This window comes from Chionomys nivalis, chromosome 23 (genome assembly GCF_950005125.1).
Source record: "Chionomys nivalis chromosome 23, mChiNiv1.1, whole genome shotgun sequence".
In the NCBI taxonomy this organism is placed as follows: domain Eukaryota; kingdom Metazoa; phylum Chordata; class Mammalia; order Rodentia; family Cricetidae; genus Chionomys; species Chionomys nivalis.
The window spans coordinates 44,015,859-44,034,933 of NC_080108.1; the positions used below are offsets into that span (position 1 = coordinate 44,015,859).

Below are 19,075 nucleotides of genomic sequence, written 5' to 3' on the forward strand. Positions count from 1 at the left end.
ATCGCTACAATGGGAAAGCAATGGTGTGGCTTTCAGGAATGAACTGATTACCAACAACTGTGACCTCTGACTCCTAGGTCTCCTTCCTTCGGCGCCCTAGGTATCTATCTTAATGCATTGAACTGAAGGCTAGAACCATGTAAGCATTTCCTGCTATCATTAAATGTTTCCCAAATTACTGAAATTTCAACCAGACACAAATAAAACATTTTCATATTTTCTTGCAATATTCCTAGGAGGAATTTTGTCAAAAGCATCTACTTTAACTGAAGTCATTTCCCTAGGATGAGCTCTCTGATGCAGTGATAGGAAGCCGTGCCACATGTGTCTGACAGCAGACCAAGGACCACAAAATAGCCTATGCAGGAGAGAAGCAACTTTCCTAAGCAGGGGATGTAGGAGGCCTTAGGGACAGCACGGCAAGTGTAGGTTGAGAAAATGAAATTAGATGAATCCTTGAGCACTAAACTTGGACCAGCGGGCAGACCAGTTTGTTCACTATGATGAACAAAAACGGAGACAATTGGGAGAACACAGACTGAATTTGAGACAAAGGGCTGCTATATTCACAGGCCGTCCACTCAGAGCTGTGAACTGCAGACTCAAAATTAAAGGTGTTTACCATCACAGACGTTGGAGCAACAACAAATACGGTGAGTAAACAGGGAGAGTATGTTCAAAGAGGAGACAGAATGAGATGGGGTTACGAGGGAAACCATAAGATTTCAATGGTATAAAGAGCAAGAGAAACAGAAACAAATTCCGAGCATAACCAAAGGGCAGGAAGAGGAAAATCCCAAGAGTGGTTACCCAGACCCAAAGGGAGGAAAGGTTTTAAGGAAGCTAGCTGCCCACCACAGTTAGAGACAAAGTCAAGAGAATCCAAAGACAAAGTTCTTTAGGGCTGACCCTGAGAATGTCATGAGCAGAGAAACAAACCCGATATCCTAAAAGTCTGCTAAGAATAGGTGCTGGCAGTTCAAAGTGATGGGGTTCCACATCTGAAGTCAACGGCAAACCTAAAAGGTACTTTATTTTCCTAACTATAGCCCACAAGTGCTACGTGAACTCCAAGGCTCCAACAGTCACACAAACCCACTCTGATAAAATGACAAGCAATGCCAGTTCAGATTATTTTACCGTGGAACACTATGCACTGACCTGCAAAGGCCTGTTTTGCTGATTTCTTTGTTTTGTGCTTTTCCAATTTGCTTCCAGCAAGGTTCACCAACTCAGCCCAGACAGAAAGCATAGGCTCCGTGAAAGGCAGGTTGTTTAGGCTAAAGGCCACAACAGGGAGCTGAAGAAAGGGCACAAAATCCTTCAAAGAGTTGCTGATGAAGAAACCCTGTCTCGAAAAACCAAAAAAAAAAAAAAATCTTTAGCCGGGCGGTGGTGGTGCACGCCTTTAATCCCAGCACTCGGGAGGCAGAGGCAGGCGGATCTCTGTGAGTTCGATACCAGCCTGGTCTACAAGAGCTAGTTCCAGGACAGGCTCCAAAAAACCACAGAGAAACCCTGTCTCGAAAAACCAAAAAAAAAAAAAAAAAAAAAAGAGTTGCTGATGAGATTAACAAAGTCTGAAATTTATTAAAGCATGAGACCTGAATTTAAATATGCATACTCCAAGTCATGTCCTGCCTGAGGATAATTCTGAAAGATACTCCAGAAAGATAAAAGTACACATACAACAGATATACTCTATATGAAGGTTTTCTTTACCAGTTCGTCAACACTAACCTATCAGGGTGGTAGTTATAATCTAAGACTTTTTCTGTACGTTCCAAATTTACTACATGTTCTTATTCCTATTATAATCAAAAATATTTTATTAAAAAATACATAGTCAAATTGCACTTGGGTTACATAGAATTATATAACCTTCTCTACTGTCCTAAGGCACGGGCACTTGGGTTATATAGAATTATATAACCTTTTCTACTATCCTAAGGAACGGGCACTTGGGTTATATAGAATTATATAACCTTTTCTACTATCCTAAGGCACGGACACTTAGGTTACATAGAATTATATAACCTTCTCTACTGTGCTAGGGCACTTGGGTTACATAGAATTATATAACCTTCTCTACTGTCCTAAGGCATGGGCACTTGGGTTACAGCAGCTAGCTAAGCTATGGCATTCCCCACGATTAAAATCAAGATTAAAAGCATTTTTCTAACTAAAGATTATTATTTTAAAAAATCATTTTTAGAAGCCAAATTATTCAATAAAAATACATTTTAGAAACTCTTATTTTAAATACTTAAAATTACCTTATAGAATGTCAATCTCTTTTTATGTCTAAAAGTCCCTGGCTGTATGCTCCCTGAGACGGGCCTTTCCTAGAAGCACAAGCTAGCGCAGAAGGAAAGCTACGTGAACTCCTGACTCACACAGACAGCTTCCTAGAAGACAACATAAAGTACAGGTTCTGACATACACACCAGTTTCAGTGCCACCCCTAACACTCGAGAGCTCCACCAAGCTACATACCGGTTTGAGCTGATTCAACGGGCAAACTCGGCACATGCGCATGTCACAGAACTGCACAGTGATTCTGCCCTTCGGGGTGATGCGAGTCACTGTGCCCTCTCCAAACTCATCATGCATGACCTGGCTTCCCAGGCGCAGCCGGCCATCGATCCCTCCAATCACAGCCAGCACTGCCCTGAGGCCCCCCACTTCCAGGTTCTCAGAGTCTGGGAAGTAGTCCTCCAGCAGGGCCTAGAAGGGAGACAGCGAGTGTGAAGTGTAGCTAAACTCAAGTCCTTTATCTCATTCACTATGTATAAATTCACTTTAGGAGCATCACTACATTGTCCCAGACTTGTGAGCTCAGGCAAACCATCTGCCTCAACCTTTCAAGCAGCTGGGACTACAGGCATACACCATGCCTATCTGAATTGTTAATTTCTTTAATAGTTATTTCCATCAAAATGCCCTTAAGTAAACATGAAATAAAAATGCTTCGTGTTTAAAGATAACTTGACCGCTAGGATCCCAGCACACTGCTGGAAACCTGGAACACACCCTTTCTGGAGTCTTCCCAGAGCAGCTGTGTGTGACGGAGCAGAGCTGGGAGTTAATGTATTTGTTGATGAGGCCGTTCCACTGGGTGAGCGAGTGCAGAGTGCGGAGCAGCCCCACCACCTCCTCAGCCAGAGTGCTGCTGTGAGTGGCAGTCAAGGAAGCCTGCGGTCGTGCCCTCCGCTTCCTCAATGTGGATTCTGAAGCAGAGAGAAAACCAAGTTGCACAGCACTCACTAAACAGGGCACCAAGGACACGCACCGCCACTCACCTCTAAGGAATGGGACATCAGAAGAACAAGTAGTGAGCAAGCTGCCCAGGAAGCCAAACAGCTTTTCCACCAGACACTTCATGTCCCGTGCCCTTTCCATCTTGTCCCATGACGGAAGAACTGCTTGTAGTAAACGGACAGCTAAGATCTGCTCAAACACAACACAAAATGATATCAGACAGCGTTACCTTCTCTTTTCTTTATCCCTTAATGAAATTAACCATCTGCAACTTTGACATTCATGATTAATCAGACGGTTAACAGGAAAGACTACCAGGAATTCAAAATGCATGAATTGAAGTGAAACTGTTCTTTAAACTTAACTCCTGGCAACCGTGCTACTGTTTTCATGGGCGGACGAGAACAACTGAGAAAAGACGAAGAAGCTTATTTAGCAACTGAAGGGACTGAAGTAATCAAGACCCTCAGCAGCCAAGGCCAGGAGGTTCCTGTTGCACCTGTGGCTATTTTCTCCATGAAGAAGCATGGTTGCCAGGTCTAGCTTCACTCAGGACTGCCCTCAGTGAGCTGGGTTTGGCTAGCAGCACATTACCTGCCTCTGCAGGGAGGCGGCAGTGAAGGGCGCATGCCCCTCCACAATCTTCATGAGCAGCGTGATCCACTTTGGGGAGCTGAGGGCCCCACAGGCCTGCGGGCTGAGTGCGATGCTCCGGACGAAGCCCAGTGTACACCAGCTCCGGTGCTGCTCCCTGCACACCAGTCTGTCTGGAGGAGCTGCCAGAGGAGACAGGGCACGCTTGAACCAAGAGTCCAGAAACCAAGCGTGAGCACAACCCTCACAGTTAAATTACCTACCAATTCATTTTGGGCAATAAGCTGCCTTACAAGGGGACTCAGACAGGAGTGGAGAAAGGCTTTAAGTTGGCTCAAAAAACATTTCATGGCATCATTTTAACCCTTTCAAATGCATGCGATCAGACTAGTTAACCTACTTACCCTGTTTCTACACTTCTAACAGCAGTAATTTACAGTGTGCAGCTATTATACTTCTTAATCTCATGTGCCTTAAATGTCCCCACAATTTTGACTGACATCATAAAATGCCCAATCCAAGTTTACTTTGTTTTTTTCTTATGTAGCCAGAACACATGATCCTACCTCTACTTCTCCAGTGACTGGATTAGAGGGACATTCTAATATGCCCACGAGAACGAGGTTTTCTACTCCTCCTGACTTCCCAGTGTCCAAAGAACATGTCCGCCTTTCTATTCTCTCAAGTTAGGATGTGAAGCCTGTGGTCTGAGTTCCCATGGCAACAGCAGCGGCAGCAGCAACTCACCTTCCCCCAGCCCATACTGCATTCCTGCCCTCCGAGCTCACTAAGACCCATGTCTTAGCTAAGACACAAGCTCACATACTAACATTCACATATATACTTAGACACTAACTCCAAATTTCTGAGACATATTCAAATATTGTCTGCCACAGTCACTCACACAAGCTCTCACCTTTACTACTACTGCAATCACTAGTAGACTCACAATCATACACTGCATACAGAAGCAAAGGACACACTTTGCACACATCCCTCTTATTTACACAGAAGACATATGCTTAGACAATCACTCATGCTAAAATACGCATACACATCCATTTGCACTCATCCACCTACGCACATATATGTGCTCACTTTCTCCCTCTATCAACAAACAAGCCTCCTCCCAGTGACACACTCAAAAGTCTGACCTTTGCTCTCCTATGTACGTTCACAACAGCAACACTGATAGCATGCATGTGCTCAGCTAACACTCAACACCTGCTCCCATATTATCACAGCCATCTGTGCCTATGTTTACCCCCCAGCCCACACCCACACGCCCTCACTCTCACTGGCACGGACACTCATGCATGCTCATTCCCGATACTTGGTTTTGCACTCACAGTCAGGAACAGACACTCTCACACACTTGCAACCACACAAGTGGGACACACACAAGCACATTCCCACTACATCTGACGCAGCTACTTGTCCACAGACCTTCCCGTACATACATACTCACACAACCACACTGAAACACTCAAATACACATAACTTCATGCTTCCAACACAAGATCACTCATTCAGTGTGATTCTATTATTGGTTGCTAACCGACGACCTGGAATTAACTAAAAGCAGAGATGCTAGGTACAGCTGTGAGGAATTTTTCTTTTCTTTTTTTTTTTTTTTTTTGTTTTTCGAGACAGGGTTTCTCTGTGGTTTTGGAGCCTGTCCTGGAACTAGCTCTTGTAGACCAGGCTGGTCTCGAACTCACAGAGATCCGCCTGCCTCTGCCTCCCGAGTGCTGGGATTAAAGGCGTGCGCCACCACCGCCCGGCAGGAATTTTTCTTGATGGAATTATTTGAAGTCGGAAGACACTTCGTAAATCTGGGCCACACCTTCTGGTGTGGAGCCTACTTACAGGACATGGAAGGAGGAAGCGTCTGTTCTTTCACGCTCCTCTCTCTCACTGAAGTTCTTGCCCTCATGGGCATTAGACCCTACTTCTTTGTGGTTCTGGCATACACTGAAGGCCAGTACAGACAGTCAGCCTTGTGAACCAAACAACCACTAGATGCTTGGTCTGTCTGTTGAAATAGCTGGACCATAGTCTGTAGGCCACTCTAATAACCCTGTTTTCACACTGATAGATTCATTTTGTCAGTTCTGTTTCTCTAGAGAATTCTGACTGACACGCTCAGCGGTGGCAAACAAACTCTGTCTCACACAAGCATTTACTCACACAGAGCTAACGCACGCATCAGAAATGTATCCAAACATATCTGTGTGCATTCACACTCACAAGCATGCTAACAGCTACACATGCTCCAAATTCCTTTGACAGTCATACATACTTTCAGGCAACCAGAAACATCCACCCAAGTTCAAGTGATATTTGCTGTTTTTACACTGGTACTCAGTCAGAACACCAGCATTTGACCCTAGTTGAAAATAAGGTCTCTGAGGATTAATATTAAAGACTGAGATAACATGCAGGAAGGGGCTGGGCCCAAAGCAAATAAAGATTTCCACAAGAGAAGGACATAAGTAGTGCAGAGTGCACAGAAGACAAGGAGACCAGCAGTGAAGTCTGCAGCACAAGATGTCCAAAGAAAAGGCAAAGGGAAGGAGCAGGGCTCTGCTGAGAGCCTGCCGTGAGGATCCCTGGTCTCCAGAGCTCTAAGGGAGCAGCACTAGAGGCTGAGTAGTCCTCACACATACACCTCCCCCATCCCATGCCCGCCCTCATTCAGTGCTAGCCTTGACTCTAGCATCTCACAAGGGGAAGATATAAATAGACCGGGTGAGGTCCACTGGTAGCCCTGTAAAGAGGAAATCTGAAGCACGTGCACACAAACACACACATGCAGAGGAGAGTGTAAACAAGAAGACAAAGACTATGTTCACATGCCTACAAGTCAAGAACTGTCAAGCAAACCAGTATTAGAGAAGCCTGGAACACATTCTCTCTGGTAGCCTCAGAAGGAAGCAGCCCTAGTGAAATTTTCTGTTGTTTGCTACATCATGTCTATAATGCTGAGGTCCAGCAGTCACAGGGGCCTCACTACACACACCTGACTCACAGTCTCACCCCCAGACTGGCCCCCAGACATACAGACACGAGAGGTTCACACACACGCATGCACACTGAGGCTTTCTCACACTGACTCATGTCATACATAGCTCATTTGTTGTTCTGCTTTCCACCTCCATTCTCAGCCGTCCACACAAAGTCTTGGTGGCCTCGCTCTGCATGACATCAGCGTGGACACCGACGGACAGACACAGAGTCTGCAGTAAGTTAATAATTCTGGTCAGCATCATCGCTGTGGGGTGGATGCTCCTGTCTCCTGGTTCAGCTTCTGAAAAGGACAGTGGAAACAAGAAACAGCCGTCCTGAATAAAATCATCTGGAGGTGTCATTTAAGGTACTTAATACCACACTCTGTTTTTCTTTACAAAAACTGAACAAAGTTTAGAATAGTTTTAGGTTCACAGAAAAATTAAGAAGATACAGAGATCTAACAAACTTCTTTTTAATGCTAGAAAATGAAACAGACCTTCACAATAAAAAAGGAAACTTAAAATTTATTCTCTTTCTCCTTTCTTTTTTTCCCCAAGAGACTCTCACAATATTACCCAGTCTAAGTCAAGTCCCTGGGTCCAAGAGATTCTCCTGTCTAAGCCTCCTGCCACTGCCACTGGCTACCTGACCATTTTTGCTACCATCTTCCTCAAAGAAAATGAGATTTAGGAGGAGGAGGTGCAGGTGCAGAGAGAGTGTGGAAGCTAGAGGAAAACCTCCAGTGTCTTTTTTTCAGGTAACATCCATTTTGTTTGTAAAGACAGGGCTTTCACAGAAACTTGTGACTTGCTGATTAAGTTTACAAGTCTGGCCAATAGATCTACACCAACCAGAGTTGGGATTACAAGCATGCATGTTACCATGCCAACCTTTTGCTGGAGATCAAATTCAGGTCCTCATGTTTACATAAGAATAATCACTTTACGAAGTGAGCTATCTACCCCACCCTAGAAAATGAGATTTCAGAGTAATATTGTGTTTAAGCAACCTTACTATATAAGCAATAAAATGATTCCAAAGTTTTGTATCTTGAAAAAGAAAACTTATCACCAGGCAGTGGTGGCGCACGCCTCTAACCCCAGCACTTGGGAGGCAGAGGCAGGTGGATCTCTGTGAGTTCGAGATCTACAGAGCAAGTTCCAGGACAGCCAAGGCTGTTACACAGAGAAGGCCTGTCTCAAAAAATCAAAACCAACCAAACAAAAACGACAAGTTATCAAATGTCTAGGAACTACAATGGGAGCAAAGACAAAGCAGCAGCATCCCCTGAGCAGCCACGTGCATGGCCAGTCAGTCCAGCTGTGGGACAAGGAGGCCACGGCTCTGTCACACAGCCACCTCTTCCCTGGCTCACTCCACAATGACAAATACTCCCATACAGCTGGGAAGAAGAAGGGGCTACAAGTGGTCCACAGCCACACACTATAGCTCAGATGCTCTGACAGTATAGCCAACACCCACCCACAAGATAAGCACTTGTCATCTTAGACTAAATGTGCACGCTCTGAGCCCACTGCAGTTTATGGGACAGCTTCTCTCACATTCGACGCCAGGAGCTCTCTTCTTAGCACACCCTCCAACTATCAAGGAATAGGGAAGAACTTAAAGGAAGCAGGTGGGGCCATGGTGTAGGAGGTTCTTCTGTTCATGTGTTGCTTTCATTGGTTAATGAATAAAGAAACTGCTTTGGGCCTGATAGGGCAGAACTTAGGTAGGAGGAGAAGATAGAACTGAATGCTGGGAAGAAGGGCAGAGTGAGAGAAGTCATGGATTCTCTGCTTGAGATGGACGCTGGTTAGAATCTTGCCAGTAAGCCACAGTCATGTGGCAAAACACAGATTAATGGAGATGGGTTAAACTAATATGTAAGAGTTAGTCAATAAAAAGTTAGAGCTAACGGCCAAGCAGTGTTTAAATTAATACGGTTTCTGTGTGGTTATTTCAGGTGTAAGCTAGCCAGGTGGCTGGGACAAACAAGCGACCCACTCTCCTTACAACAGGGCCATACCTTGAAGCTGGTGGAGGAAGAAACAAAGCGTCCTCAAACAAAATAAGTACATAAATAGGTTTGTTGTTGTTACTGTTTCAAGGTTCAGCAGGCAGAGACACCTGCCACCAGTGACCCCAACAAATTGTCCCCTAACTTATCACATACAAGTAAGACACACAAACACACATATAAAAACAAATAAAAAGACATTAAGATCCAATTTAACAAGCATGTTGCACTCTATCTTCCACCCCACTCTGGAAGGGCGTCAGGAAACACAAAATAAAGGTGAAGATGCGTCAGTCTGTCCAGGCTACTGGACCGAGCCCCTTTACCCATCTATACCAGAATCATGTGTTTAAGGGGCAAGCAGAGCAATGTCTTCCAATGCATCCTGACCACTTCTAACTCTGCAGAGGGAAAGGACAGCCACCCAACTCATGAACAATCTGCCACGCTACCCTGACCTAAAGGATTCTGTGAGTCACCCACCTGAGTCATCTTCTGTGTCTGAATCCTCTGCAGAGGGCTGTGATGACACTGGCAACTCCACCAGCTTGAGGTCATACTTTCCTTCTTTACCCATCCTGTATGAGTTAGTGCTGCCCGTGTCCCACTGGACCCTGATCCAGCCATCCTCTCCCAGCTCACCAATTACACGGCCTAAGCCTGGCGGAGGCCCATCCTGAAACAGCAAAACCAAAGACCAGGTAAGAAAGTGACTGTCCTGTTCTGGACCCACCATGGTTCCTGTATTGATTCTGTACAGAGATTTTCATTCAGCCTCCTCCTGACCCAAATATAACTAAAAAAAATGTATAGATTCTATCATTGTTTTTACTTTGTGTGGGGTGGGGTGGGAGGATTAAGACAGGGTTTCTCTGTGTAACTGCCCTGGCTGTCCTGGAACTCACTCTGTAGACCAAGCTGGTCCTGAACACAGAGATTTGCCTGCCTCTCCCTCACAAGTGCTGGAATTAAAGGCATGCACCACAACTGCCTGGCAATCATATCATTTTTAAATGCCATGAAATCACAAGCTCATGTTCCTTTATTAAAGAAAAGAATTCTGTCAACTAAGGAATTCTCTGAGCAAAGCATAGTGAGTGTCCCAGCAATCAAAGTGGCCTTTCCAATGACCTCAATCACTAGGCCTTTTAACAATATTCTGTCAAGTATCCCAAGAGAGAAAGGTATTGACAGGGTGCCATTACCTGATCTCTGACAATTTAATTTCTAAGAATACGGAGACCAAACCCATGCTTAGCAGTGTGTCTGAGAAAATCTATGTGACATCACGGGAAGGAAAATATTGTCCTCATGTCTTTTGCCTCTATTTTATTGCTCAGAAATCAATAAGTCACCTATTAATCTTGTAAGTCCTGAGTTCAGATAGCCACATATTCCAACTTCCACTGTTTGGTGTTAGATGTGCTAAGATGTTAATGAAAGCTCTGAGTACCTGGTCACCCCACTTCCAGTCCACGCCTCTCATGACCCTGGTTCAAATCTTCATCATAGCAGCCAGTTCTGGCCCTGAAACAGGGAGCTGAACAGGAGCGGTTTCCTTCCTTGTTTCCTCCAACACTGAAGCAGAGGCTCCCCGGGCAGAAGCACTCATGTCCTCCTCAACACTGTCACAAGTAGGACCTGTCAGAATGCCGAACAACAGCTGAGCCTGTAATTAGCCGCAATGTCCTACTTTTACTATTTTAAAAATTGCACTTATATGTAAGTTGCATGTCTGAGCGTGGGTTTGCACATGTGGGTACAGTGGCAGCAGGTGTCATAGAGCTGGAGTTACAGGCAGTTGTAGAGCAGCAAACACGGGTGCTGGGAACTAACTAAACTCGGGTTCTCAGCATCAGGGGAAGTACTCCTTCAACAGCAGAGCCATCTTCCCAGCGTCCAATGTGCTATGTTTTTACAGACACACCAGAAAATGTGGTGACATCATATCATCCTAGCACTAAAGAGGATCATGAGCTCAAAGCAGACTGTTCTACACAGAAGGATCCTGACACACAGAGACACACATGATAGATAGACAGTCAGACAGACAGACAGACACACACACACACACACACACAGCACAAAGATCAAGAAGAACTGATCAGCACTAAGTTTAAAGAACTTATACTGGAGTCTCACCCCCAACCCTGCAGGAAACCATCTGCAAGTGTCTTTCCTCCCTCTCCATTCCCCGGGAACTCTGCAGATGCTGGCAGGACCCAGCCTTTCTCACCCAGCCTCATCCTTTGTGTCAGCCTCCAATACCCAAGGACACTCTCACCTGGGAACTCACTGGCCGCCATTGCCTGGGAACCCAGTAGATGATCTTAACTTTCCCCCCATGGCAAGTTCGTCAGTCTCATCCCAGCCTGTAGCAGACCACATGAAGGGGCCTGGTCACCCTTTCTAACTCTATTCTATGTCAAACCTCATGGTAGACCCAGCTTTTTTCCTTCTTGTGGACCCACTCATTCCCCTTTTAGCTCATCTCCAGGCATTCATATCAGGCCCCAATACCAAGGAACAGATCCTACCCAGGACTCCCAATGGCCACACCTGGCAGCAACTCAAAATCCCAAAAGAAAGTAAAACTAAAATTTAAAAAATTTAGGAAGTCACACAAAAACCTCAGAGGTAAGCCTCACCAACAGAGTGGATGAAAGATAGAATCTCAGGCATTGAAGACAAGATAAAAGAAATAAATACCCTGGCAAAAAGAAAAAGGAAAGAAAAAAGTTAAATTCAAAAAAATTCAGGCACAAAATATCTAGAAAGTCTGGAACACTATGTAAAGACAAAATCTACGAATAAACATAATAGAAAGAGAAGAAACTCAGATCAAAGGCAGAGAAAATATTTTCAACAAAATCACAGAAGAAACTTTTCCCAACCTAAAGACGGTGATCCCTATCAAGGTCCAATAAACATATAGAAAACCAAAGAGAATGGGCAAGAAAACAGACTGCCCTGACACATAATAACCAAAACACTAAACATATACAAAAAAGAAAGGACATTAAAAGCTGTAAGAGAAAAAGTCCAAGAAATATATAAAAGCAGACCCAATAGAATAATATCTGACTTCTCAATGAAGACTAAAATCCAGAAGGGTCTGGATCAATGAGTTTCCTAGATTAAAGTTATTTTAAATAAAGGTTATTATTACCAAAAAAGGGGTGGAGAGAAGCACCCCAACAGTCTACCAACTAGTGCAGAACATAATCAAAGTAGGCACACAAACACAAACAGTGAAATATTATTTAACATTTTAAAAGGTCACAACATGCACCCGGAAAGTAGAGGCAGGCAGATCTCTGACCTCAAAGCTAACCTGATCTACAGAATGAGTTCCAGGACAGCCAGGGCTACACAGAGAAATCCTGTCTTGAAAAACCAGAAAGCCTACATCATAGATAAATTTAAATACATACTAAGCAAAATAAACTAGATAAGAAGAATAAAGACTAAGCCTATTTATATGGAGTACTATTGAAGAATGAAGTGTAGCTGCCTGGAGGGCTAGAGGACAGTTTAATGGATATGGGTGGTAATACTTTTGTACCAGAATATGAACTGTGTGCTTAAAAATTAGTTATAATGGTTATATTTTTATCAGATACATTTTATTCTTATACTTTATATCAGACATTATTTTACTGTAATATGGGTTTTAATTTTAGAAAATTCCATTAACAAACAAAAACCTGATCCACTTATGTCAGAAAGTATAATACCTGGTTGCTTGCCCCACACCCAACTCTCCAGGATTGATTTGACTTTATACACGGGTGCAGACATCTCTTCCTCCTCCTTCTTCTCTTTGTCAGTAAGATCTTCTTTCTTGGTTCCATTCTGAGTATCAGCACCATCATCTGGAGAATTAAAAATGTTTATGTCCATAATTGGTTTTCAAAATGCAACAGTCAATCTGGGCATGGTGGCTCATGCCTATAAACCCCAGCACATGAGTTCAGGACCATCTTGGGCCACACAGTAAGTTCCAGGCCAGCCTGGGCTACAGAGAGAGGCCCTGACTCAAAACAAGGATAGGAGGAAGGAAGGGAAGGAGAGAAGGAAAGAGAGGAGGCCAGGGGAGCATTTCTTGCCAATCTCTACAAACGTTCTACCCAAACATGGGAAGTTACAGCATACATCAGTAACTCGATATTTTATTTTTTTAAAAAAACTGCAAATGATTCAGTATAGTTTACTCAATAATGAAAGAATACAATATAAGGGATTTTCAAATTCTTTAAAGCATGAAATTCTTTCTTTAACATTTTTCAATGTCTTACTAGATTTCAATGTCTTTAGCATTTATCTATTTGGATTTCACACTAACTGCTTTAATGCAGTGGCTCAAAACTGCTGGACGACCACAGGAAGAACTAGGGAGATAACTCTAAAATCATTTTCTAACTGTCCGATGTTCTCCTCCACTGCCAGCTGAGAACCACTGCCATAAAGACCACTACCACTGAGATGACAATGTGAGTTCCATTCCAGAACCCACACAAAAGTGGTAACTGTCCTCTGATGTCCACATACCTGCCATGGCACGTGCACACACACACACACACACACACACACACACACACACACCAATAATAAGTACATTCGAAGGACCATTATCATTGAAATATAATTCAGGAGCATTGAGGCACAAAAGAAAAGCTGAAAAAACTACCACCTTAAGCCACTGTAAAGCCTCAAACAGTAATACGTGCCTTGAAATCCCACACATGGCTGTGAAGAGAAGATGGGATGAATCTTAGCCCTAAAATGTCAACAAGTCCTGTCATAAAAGGCTCTAACTAAAATAATCACATAAATTACATATATATACATATATACTATATCTTAGAGTATATGTTTGTGTTTCACACCAACCAAATCACAAATTTTCAGTTAACTAAACTTTGTTTTTTAAAGTGTCTAGAATTCCTTTGCAAGCCCTCTCAGGTTTTAAGTGGATTTTAGTTGGCCACATGGGCGCCAATTTGTTGAAGGGCGTTTGTACCATATACCCAAGGCGTCTCTGTTCAAACCACTGAGCCTAGGTCCTAGACAGTTGCCAATGATTCAAAAGAGAAGGCCCAAGAGGAGTAAGTTGACCAATTTCAAAGAAAACAAAATTAAGAGTTCTGCAAAATCCTGTGTGCTGAACTTCAAATGCTGTTCTGCTAATGTTTTCTGTACATCAACCCTAACTGCTCCATATCCTAAATACTAAGAGGCCTTATTACTGAAAACAAGTTTTGTAGGCTAGTGTAGCACAGCCCAGAGTGTCTGCCCAGCATGACCACAGTGTTTGCTAGCAAGCTCAAATCCCTAGGCTTGATACAAAAAGTAAATTTTGCTTCGTATTTGTTTCTTTCAGCTTTGGGGCCAGTTAACCTGGGGCCACAGAGAAGCAGAAACAAGACCCTACCTCAAAAGTCAAGATGAAAGGAAAGAATTGATTCCTGCAGTTATTCTCTGACCTCCTCATGTGCACCTGCTTGCAAATATAAACACACACACACACACACACACAAACACACACTAATAAAGGAAAACTTTTAAATTAAAAAACTCAAGGTAACAATATGCAGGAAGCATGTGAGGAAGGCAGATGAGAGACAACGGCGAACAGGCACAGTGCCAAAGACTGTGGGGATGAATTTGCATCCACTCACTGTATATACATTTAGGAGAGTCTGCATGTATATGGAAACTTCCACATAAACACAAGAAACAGAGCTCACTCTAATAGATGATGTAACCAAAAACATAACCTAGTAATAGTTTTCCTCCTACACTTTCCAGTCAGCTGTAACCAATTCATTCCACAGGGAGAAAAGTCATACATTCTAACAGTACCAATGCCTTTATACTGGGAATGACACTCAACAGACTCTGCAGTGAGTCTCAACCCAGGCTTTTCAGATAGACAATCTGGAGTAAGTGCTGGCATCCATGTCCTTTTTCAGTGTTGGTGCTGATTTCAATGGCCAGGCACAGCAAGAACACATGAGTCATGGTGAATTTTGAGCACTAGAGGCTTCAACAGGATTACTCCTCCCTGACAAAGGTTTACTCATGAATAATTTGCACCCAATCTCACAATAATCAACATCTATAGTTAGTAGGAAGATCTGTTTCAAAATTTAAAGGAGAAGCTATTCATGACTTCCTACAAGCTATACACTAGTTAATACAAACAAAAACTCCAGACAGCTTGGCATATTAACTAACATCTAGACAAAAATCATCAAAAGGAGAACAAAGTATCAAGATCAAAGTTCAAGTGCTTTTTCTAGCATATTACAGTCTCTGGAAAACGCAATTTACACACACAAATAAATAAGTGCAATTTTTAAAGGGGGAGGGGGAAATAGTCCAGCATGTAAAGGCACTTACCACCAAACCAGACGATCTGAGTCCAATCCACAAGACTCACACAGCAGAGAAAACCAACTCCCAAGTTGTCCCGACATGCACACCATAGCACCTATGCACACACACAAACATGCGCACAGACACACACACGCACGCACACACAGGCACAAACACATTTTTAAAATATTACTTTAAAATGCAATTACAATGATATTTACAAAATAAAAAAGTATTCATTAAAAGCTCTTACCCTTCCTAGAAGGGAGTTCTTGATCCTGGGTTAACTCTGTCCCAGTGTACACAATTTCTCCATCTTTAACCATTTCATTCCACAGACCACAGAGTCCATCTCTTGTGAATGCGAGCTGGCAAATACAAAAAGATAAACTTAAAGAGAGATCCATATAAATCTTTTTTATTTTAATTTTTTTGTTTTTGAAAATGTTATGAGTACTCAATCTACTCCAACTCATGTGCCCCTCTCAATTCATGACCTCCTCTTCTGCAATTATTGCTATCTACATATATCATATATTGCACATATCTATACACACATATAAAATATACACTACTTACTAAGTCAATTTAATGTTGCTCATGTGTTTAGAACTGACCTTGGGAGCGGATAACCTATCAGGGGTTTCAGCACTGAAGAAAACTGATTCTCTCAGCAGGCATTGATTACCCATAGCTCTTGATGTGGGGTGGGGCCTTGTGAAATCTCCCCATCCACACTGTCATATCCACTGGTGCTAACACTGTGTAGAGACTTGTTTAGAGAACACCACTGCTGCATTGTTATGGATACAACATCCCTTCTGTATCTAGGAGACACTATCTCATAGGAGGCCCCTGGTCCTCTGGCTCTTACAACCTTTCCACCCCCTCTTCCATGATGTTCCTTTAGCCTTAGGTGAGGGTGTTCTGTTGTGTCAATCACGGTTATTTCTCTCTGTAGTCTGACCAGATGTGAATTTCTGTAATTGCCTCTGTCTGCTACCAAAGAAACTTCCTTGATAAGGGGTGAGAACTACACTCACCTGTAGATACAGGGATAGCACTGGAATACAGTTAAAAATTACATCAGTTTACTCCAGGCACAGGTAGTTGAGTAGGTTTACAGTACTGGGCACGAATGGCCTACTAAGCTGGTTGCAAATACAATTGGGCAGCTGGTAGCTACTCCAAAATCAAAGTTCAACTGTTGCACCACGGGGTATCTTAGTGGGCCTGTGATAGCTGTGTTTTGCAGGTCTCATGGCTGGGTAGGACTACTGATTCCTTTTGTCCCTTGGAAGCTTACAATATATCTTCAGATACAATAAGAGTAAGTCCTCACAGAGGGGCTTTCAAGTCAGTTCTAGCTCAATTTCTTCAAGTTCTGTGTGCAAAATGTATAGTGTCTTCAGCAACAGGGTCTTAAAGAATTATATATAGAGAGAGAAAAAACCCTGGTTCCCCTTATTTTATTCAATTATTCAATAACAAAACAATGGACTATTTACTTTACTTAAAACCAAGTAACATGTCAAAGATCAAAGAACAAAAACAGGACGGTGAAAGAGCACATTATGTCACTGTACACCATGTTGACTTTCATTAGTGGATCTGGGTTTTTGTTTGGTTTTTTTAAACAGGCTCTTACTAGGCATCCTAGTCCAGCCTCCAGCTCTAATCTTCCTTGTGTGATTACAGGAATGTGTCACAATGGCAGGTTTTATGTACAGGAATGGGTAACCACTGAGCCATCTCTCCAGCCCCACTGAGGTACTATTTTAAATAATAATCTCTATGTCTGTGTTTTCAAGTATTTCCACACTATTTCCCACTAGCAGTTTCAAAGTTTCTGGTGTCACAGTAAGGCCTTTGTCCATTTCACTGGTTTTCACACAGGATAAAAGGCAGAGGACAAGTTTCAGCCTTCTCCCCGTAGAGTCACAGCTTTCAGCATCGTTCTGGAAACCTGACGGCTCTAGCTATGTGTCTACCTGTGTGGCTCCTTGCTGCACTCTAACAGCCAGGCTTTGTGGCATTATCATGGTGTCTGTCTTACTATCACTATATAGTATAACTTGAACTAAGTATTGAAACTTCCAGAATTGCTCTTTTCTCTCAAGACTGCTTTGGATAATCACTATACTAAATTTCATGTGACATGCAAAAGGGGAGTAGGGGCATACATGCATACACATGCTCTGAAGAGATAAATCAAAAATAAGACATAGTGACTATGTATGAGGAGACACTCATGGAACATGGAGGAAGCAAAGAATATAAAAAGCAGTGAGTGTTCCTTCTAAGTGTGAAACATAAACTGTTTCAGGAGAATTGGCTCAGCACTTAGGAACACTGGCTGCTCTTCCAGAGGACCTGGGTTGGATTCCCAGCACCCACATGGTGGTTCACAGCCTTGCTGGTAATGCATAAATATACTTGCAGCCAAAACACCCATACAGATAAAATAAACATTTATCTTTAATTCAAGTTACAATATACAAAAACAAAACCTGTAACTGGAAACAAGCAAAATAACCCAGGTTTATTTTTTTAAAAATACCTTTTGAGCCAAACAAAAACAACAAACATGCTAACATGGAAGGAAAAGCCCACAGGACATCGACCCTGTACAAGAGCTACAGGCAACTAAGGAGTGCTGAGGGTGGAACACAGTCTTCCTCAGGCAGAGCACACCAATTAGTTACCCAGTACCAAGTGGTCAGCCCTGAAAACAACACAGAAGTAACATTATATAGACTGAGCAGGCTAAATTTAGGAATGTGTGTGAGTGTGTGCACACACATGGTTACAGGCAAAGAGGCCAGGTACTGAGGCTCAGGTGGTGTGCTATGTTACAGGAGTTACATCCAACCTTCATGCTCGGATCTCAAGGGAACCCAGGAGCCTTTCAAGCCTCCATGTCTAAAGGGGGAGAAAGAGGAAGAAACTATGAAAACATAAAGTAAAAGAGTCAGAGCCAAGAGCCAATCAACCACGACAAGGAAAGTTCAGATCAGTGTTCAGATCGGGTGTGAGAAGTAAGGAAAGACAGACAATAAAAACAGGAATGGGAATTGGTTCACTTTTAACTGTAGAGATTTACGCAAATGCTACGGTTTAGGTAAGTGTCCCGCAAAGTTCAGTTGCAGCTTGGTCCTCAGAGGGCTACTATTACAGAAAGGGACTAGAGTGTTTGTTCACACTCAACTGACCTAGGCTGAAGTCATATGAGATGAAGGAACTCAATTGAGAAAATGCCTCCATAAGATCAGGATGCAGGCCGGCAAGCCTTTATTAATGATTGACGGGGAAGGCCCATTAAAGGTGATGACACCCCTTGGCTGGTGGTCCTGGGCTCTCTGAGAAAGCAACTAAGCAAGCCATGGGAAGCAGCTCTCCTCCACGGCCTCTGCAACAGCTCCTGCCTCAAGGTCTGCCCTGCCTGAATTAATGTCCTGACTTCCTTCATTGATGAACGACAACATGAAAGTGAAAGCCAAATAAACCCTTCCCTCCCCAGTTTGCTTTTCCAGGTGCTTCATCACAGCAAAAGGAACCCTGACTAGGACAGTGATCCTACTTGGGGCATCTGGTTAGTTACTTAGGAAACTGTGGACCCCAAACTATGTGTCTTCCTTCTGCTTCTTGGCTGATATGATGATCAAATTTAACGCTACCCTATGATGTACAGAAAAAACAATCAAGTCAATCAGCCATGAAGTGGAATCTTCAAAGCTCCTAACAATCAAGTCAATCAGCCATGAAGTGGAATCTTCAAAGCTCCTAGTCAAAATGAACCTTTTCTCA

General features: G+C 43.1%; 1 protein-coding gene across 1 annotated transcript in view; it reads right to left on the bottom strand.

Annotated features, from left to right (window-relative positions):
- LOC130865053 (E3 ubiquitin-protein ligase HERC2-like) overlaps nt 1–15,640 on the bottom strand; it is an 18,437-nt gene extending 2,797 nt beyond the window's left edge. The window contains exons 1-11 of the mRNA XM_057755913.1: nt 15,522–15,640; nt 12,625–12,762; nt 11,536–11,597; nt 10,341–10,528; nt 9,371–9,563; nt 6,983–7,165; nt 3,856–4,037; nt 3,303–3,450; nt 3,034–3,230; nt 2,497–2,727; nt 1,162–1,348 (exon numbers count right to left, since the gene is read on the bottom strand). Of these exons, the coding sequence (XP_057611896.1) occupies nt 1,162–1,348; nt 2,497–2,727; nt 3,034–3,230; nt 3,303–3,450; nt 3,856–4,037; nt 6,983–7,165; nt 9,371–9,563; nt 10,341–10,373 (1,354 nt within the window). The 5' untranslated portion in view covers nt 10,374–10,528; nt 11,536–11,597; nt 12,625–12,762; nt 15,522–15,640. The remainder of the gene's footprint in view (nt 1–1,161; nt 1,349–2,496; nt 2,728–3,033; nt 3,231–3,302; nt 3,451–3,855; nt 4,038–6,982; nt 7,166–9,370; nt 9,564–10,340; nt 10,529–11,535; nt 11,598–12,624; nt 12,763–15,521) is intronic.
- Between the last annotated feature and the right edge of the window lie 3,435 nt (nt 15,641–19,075).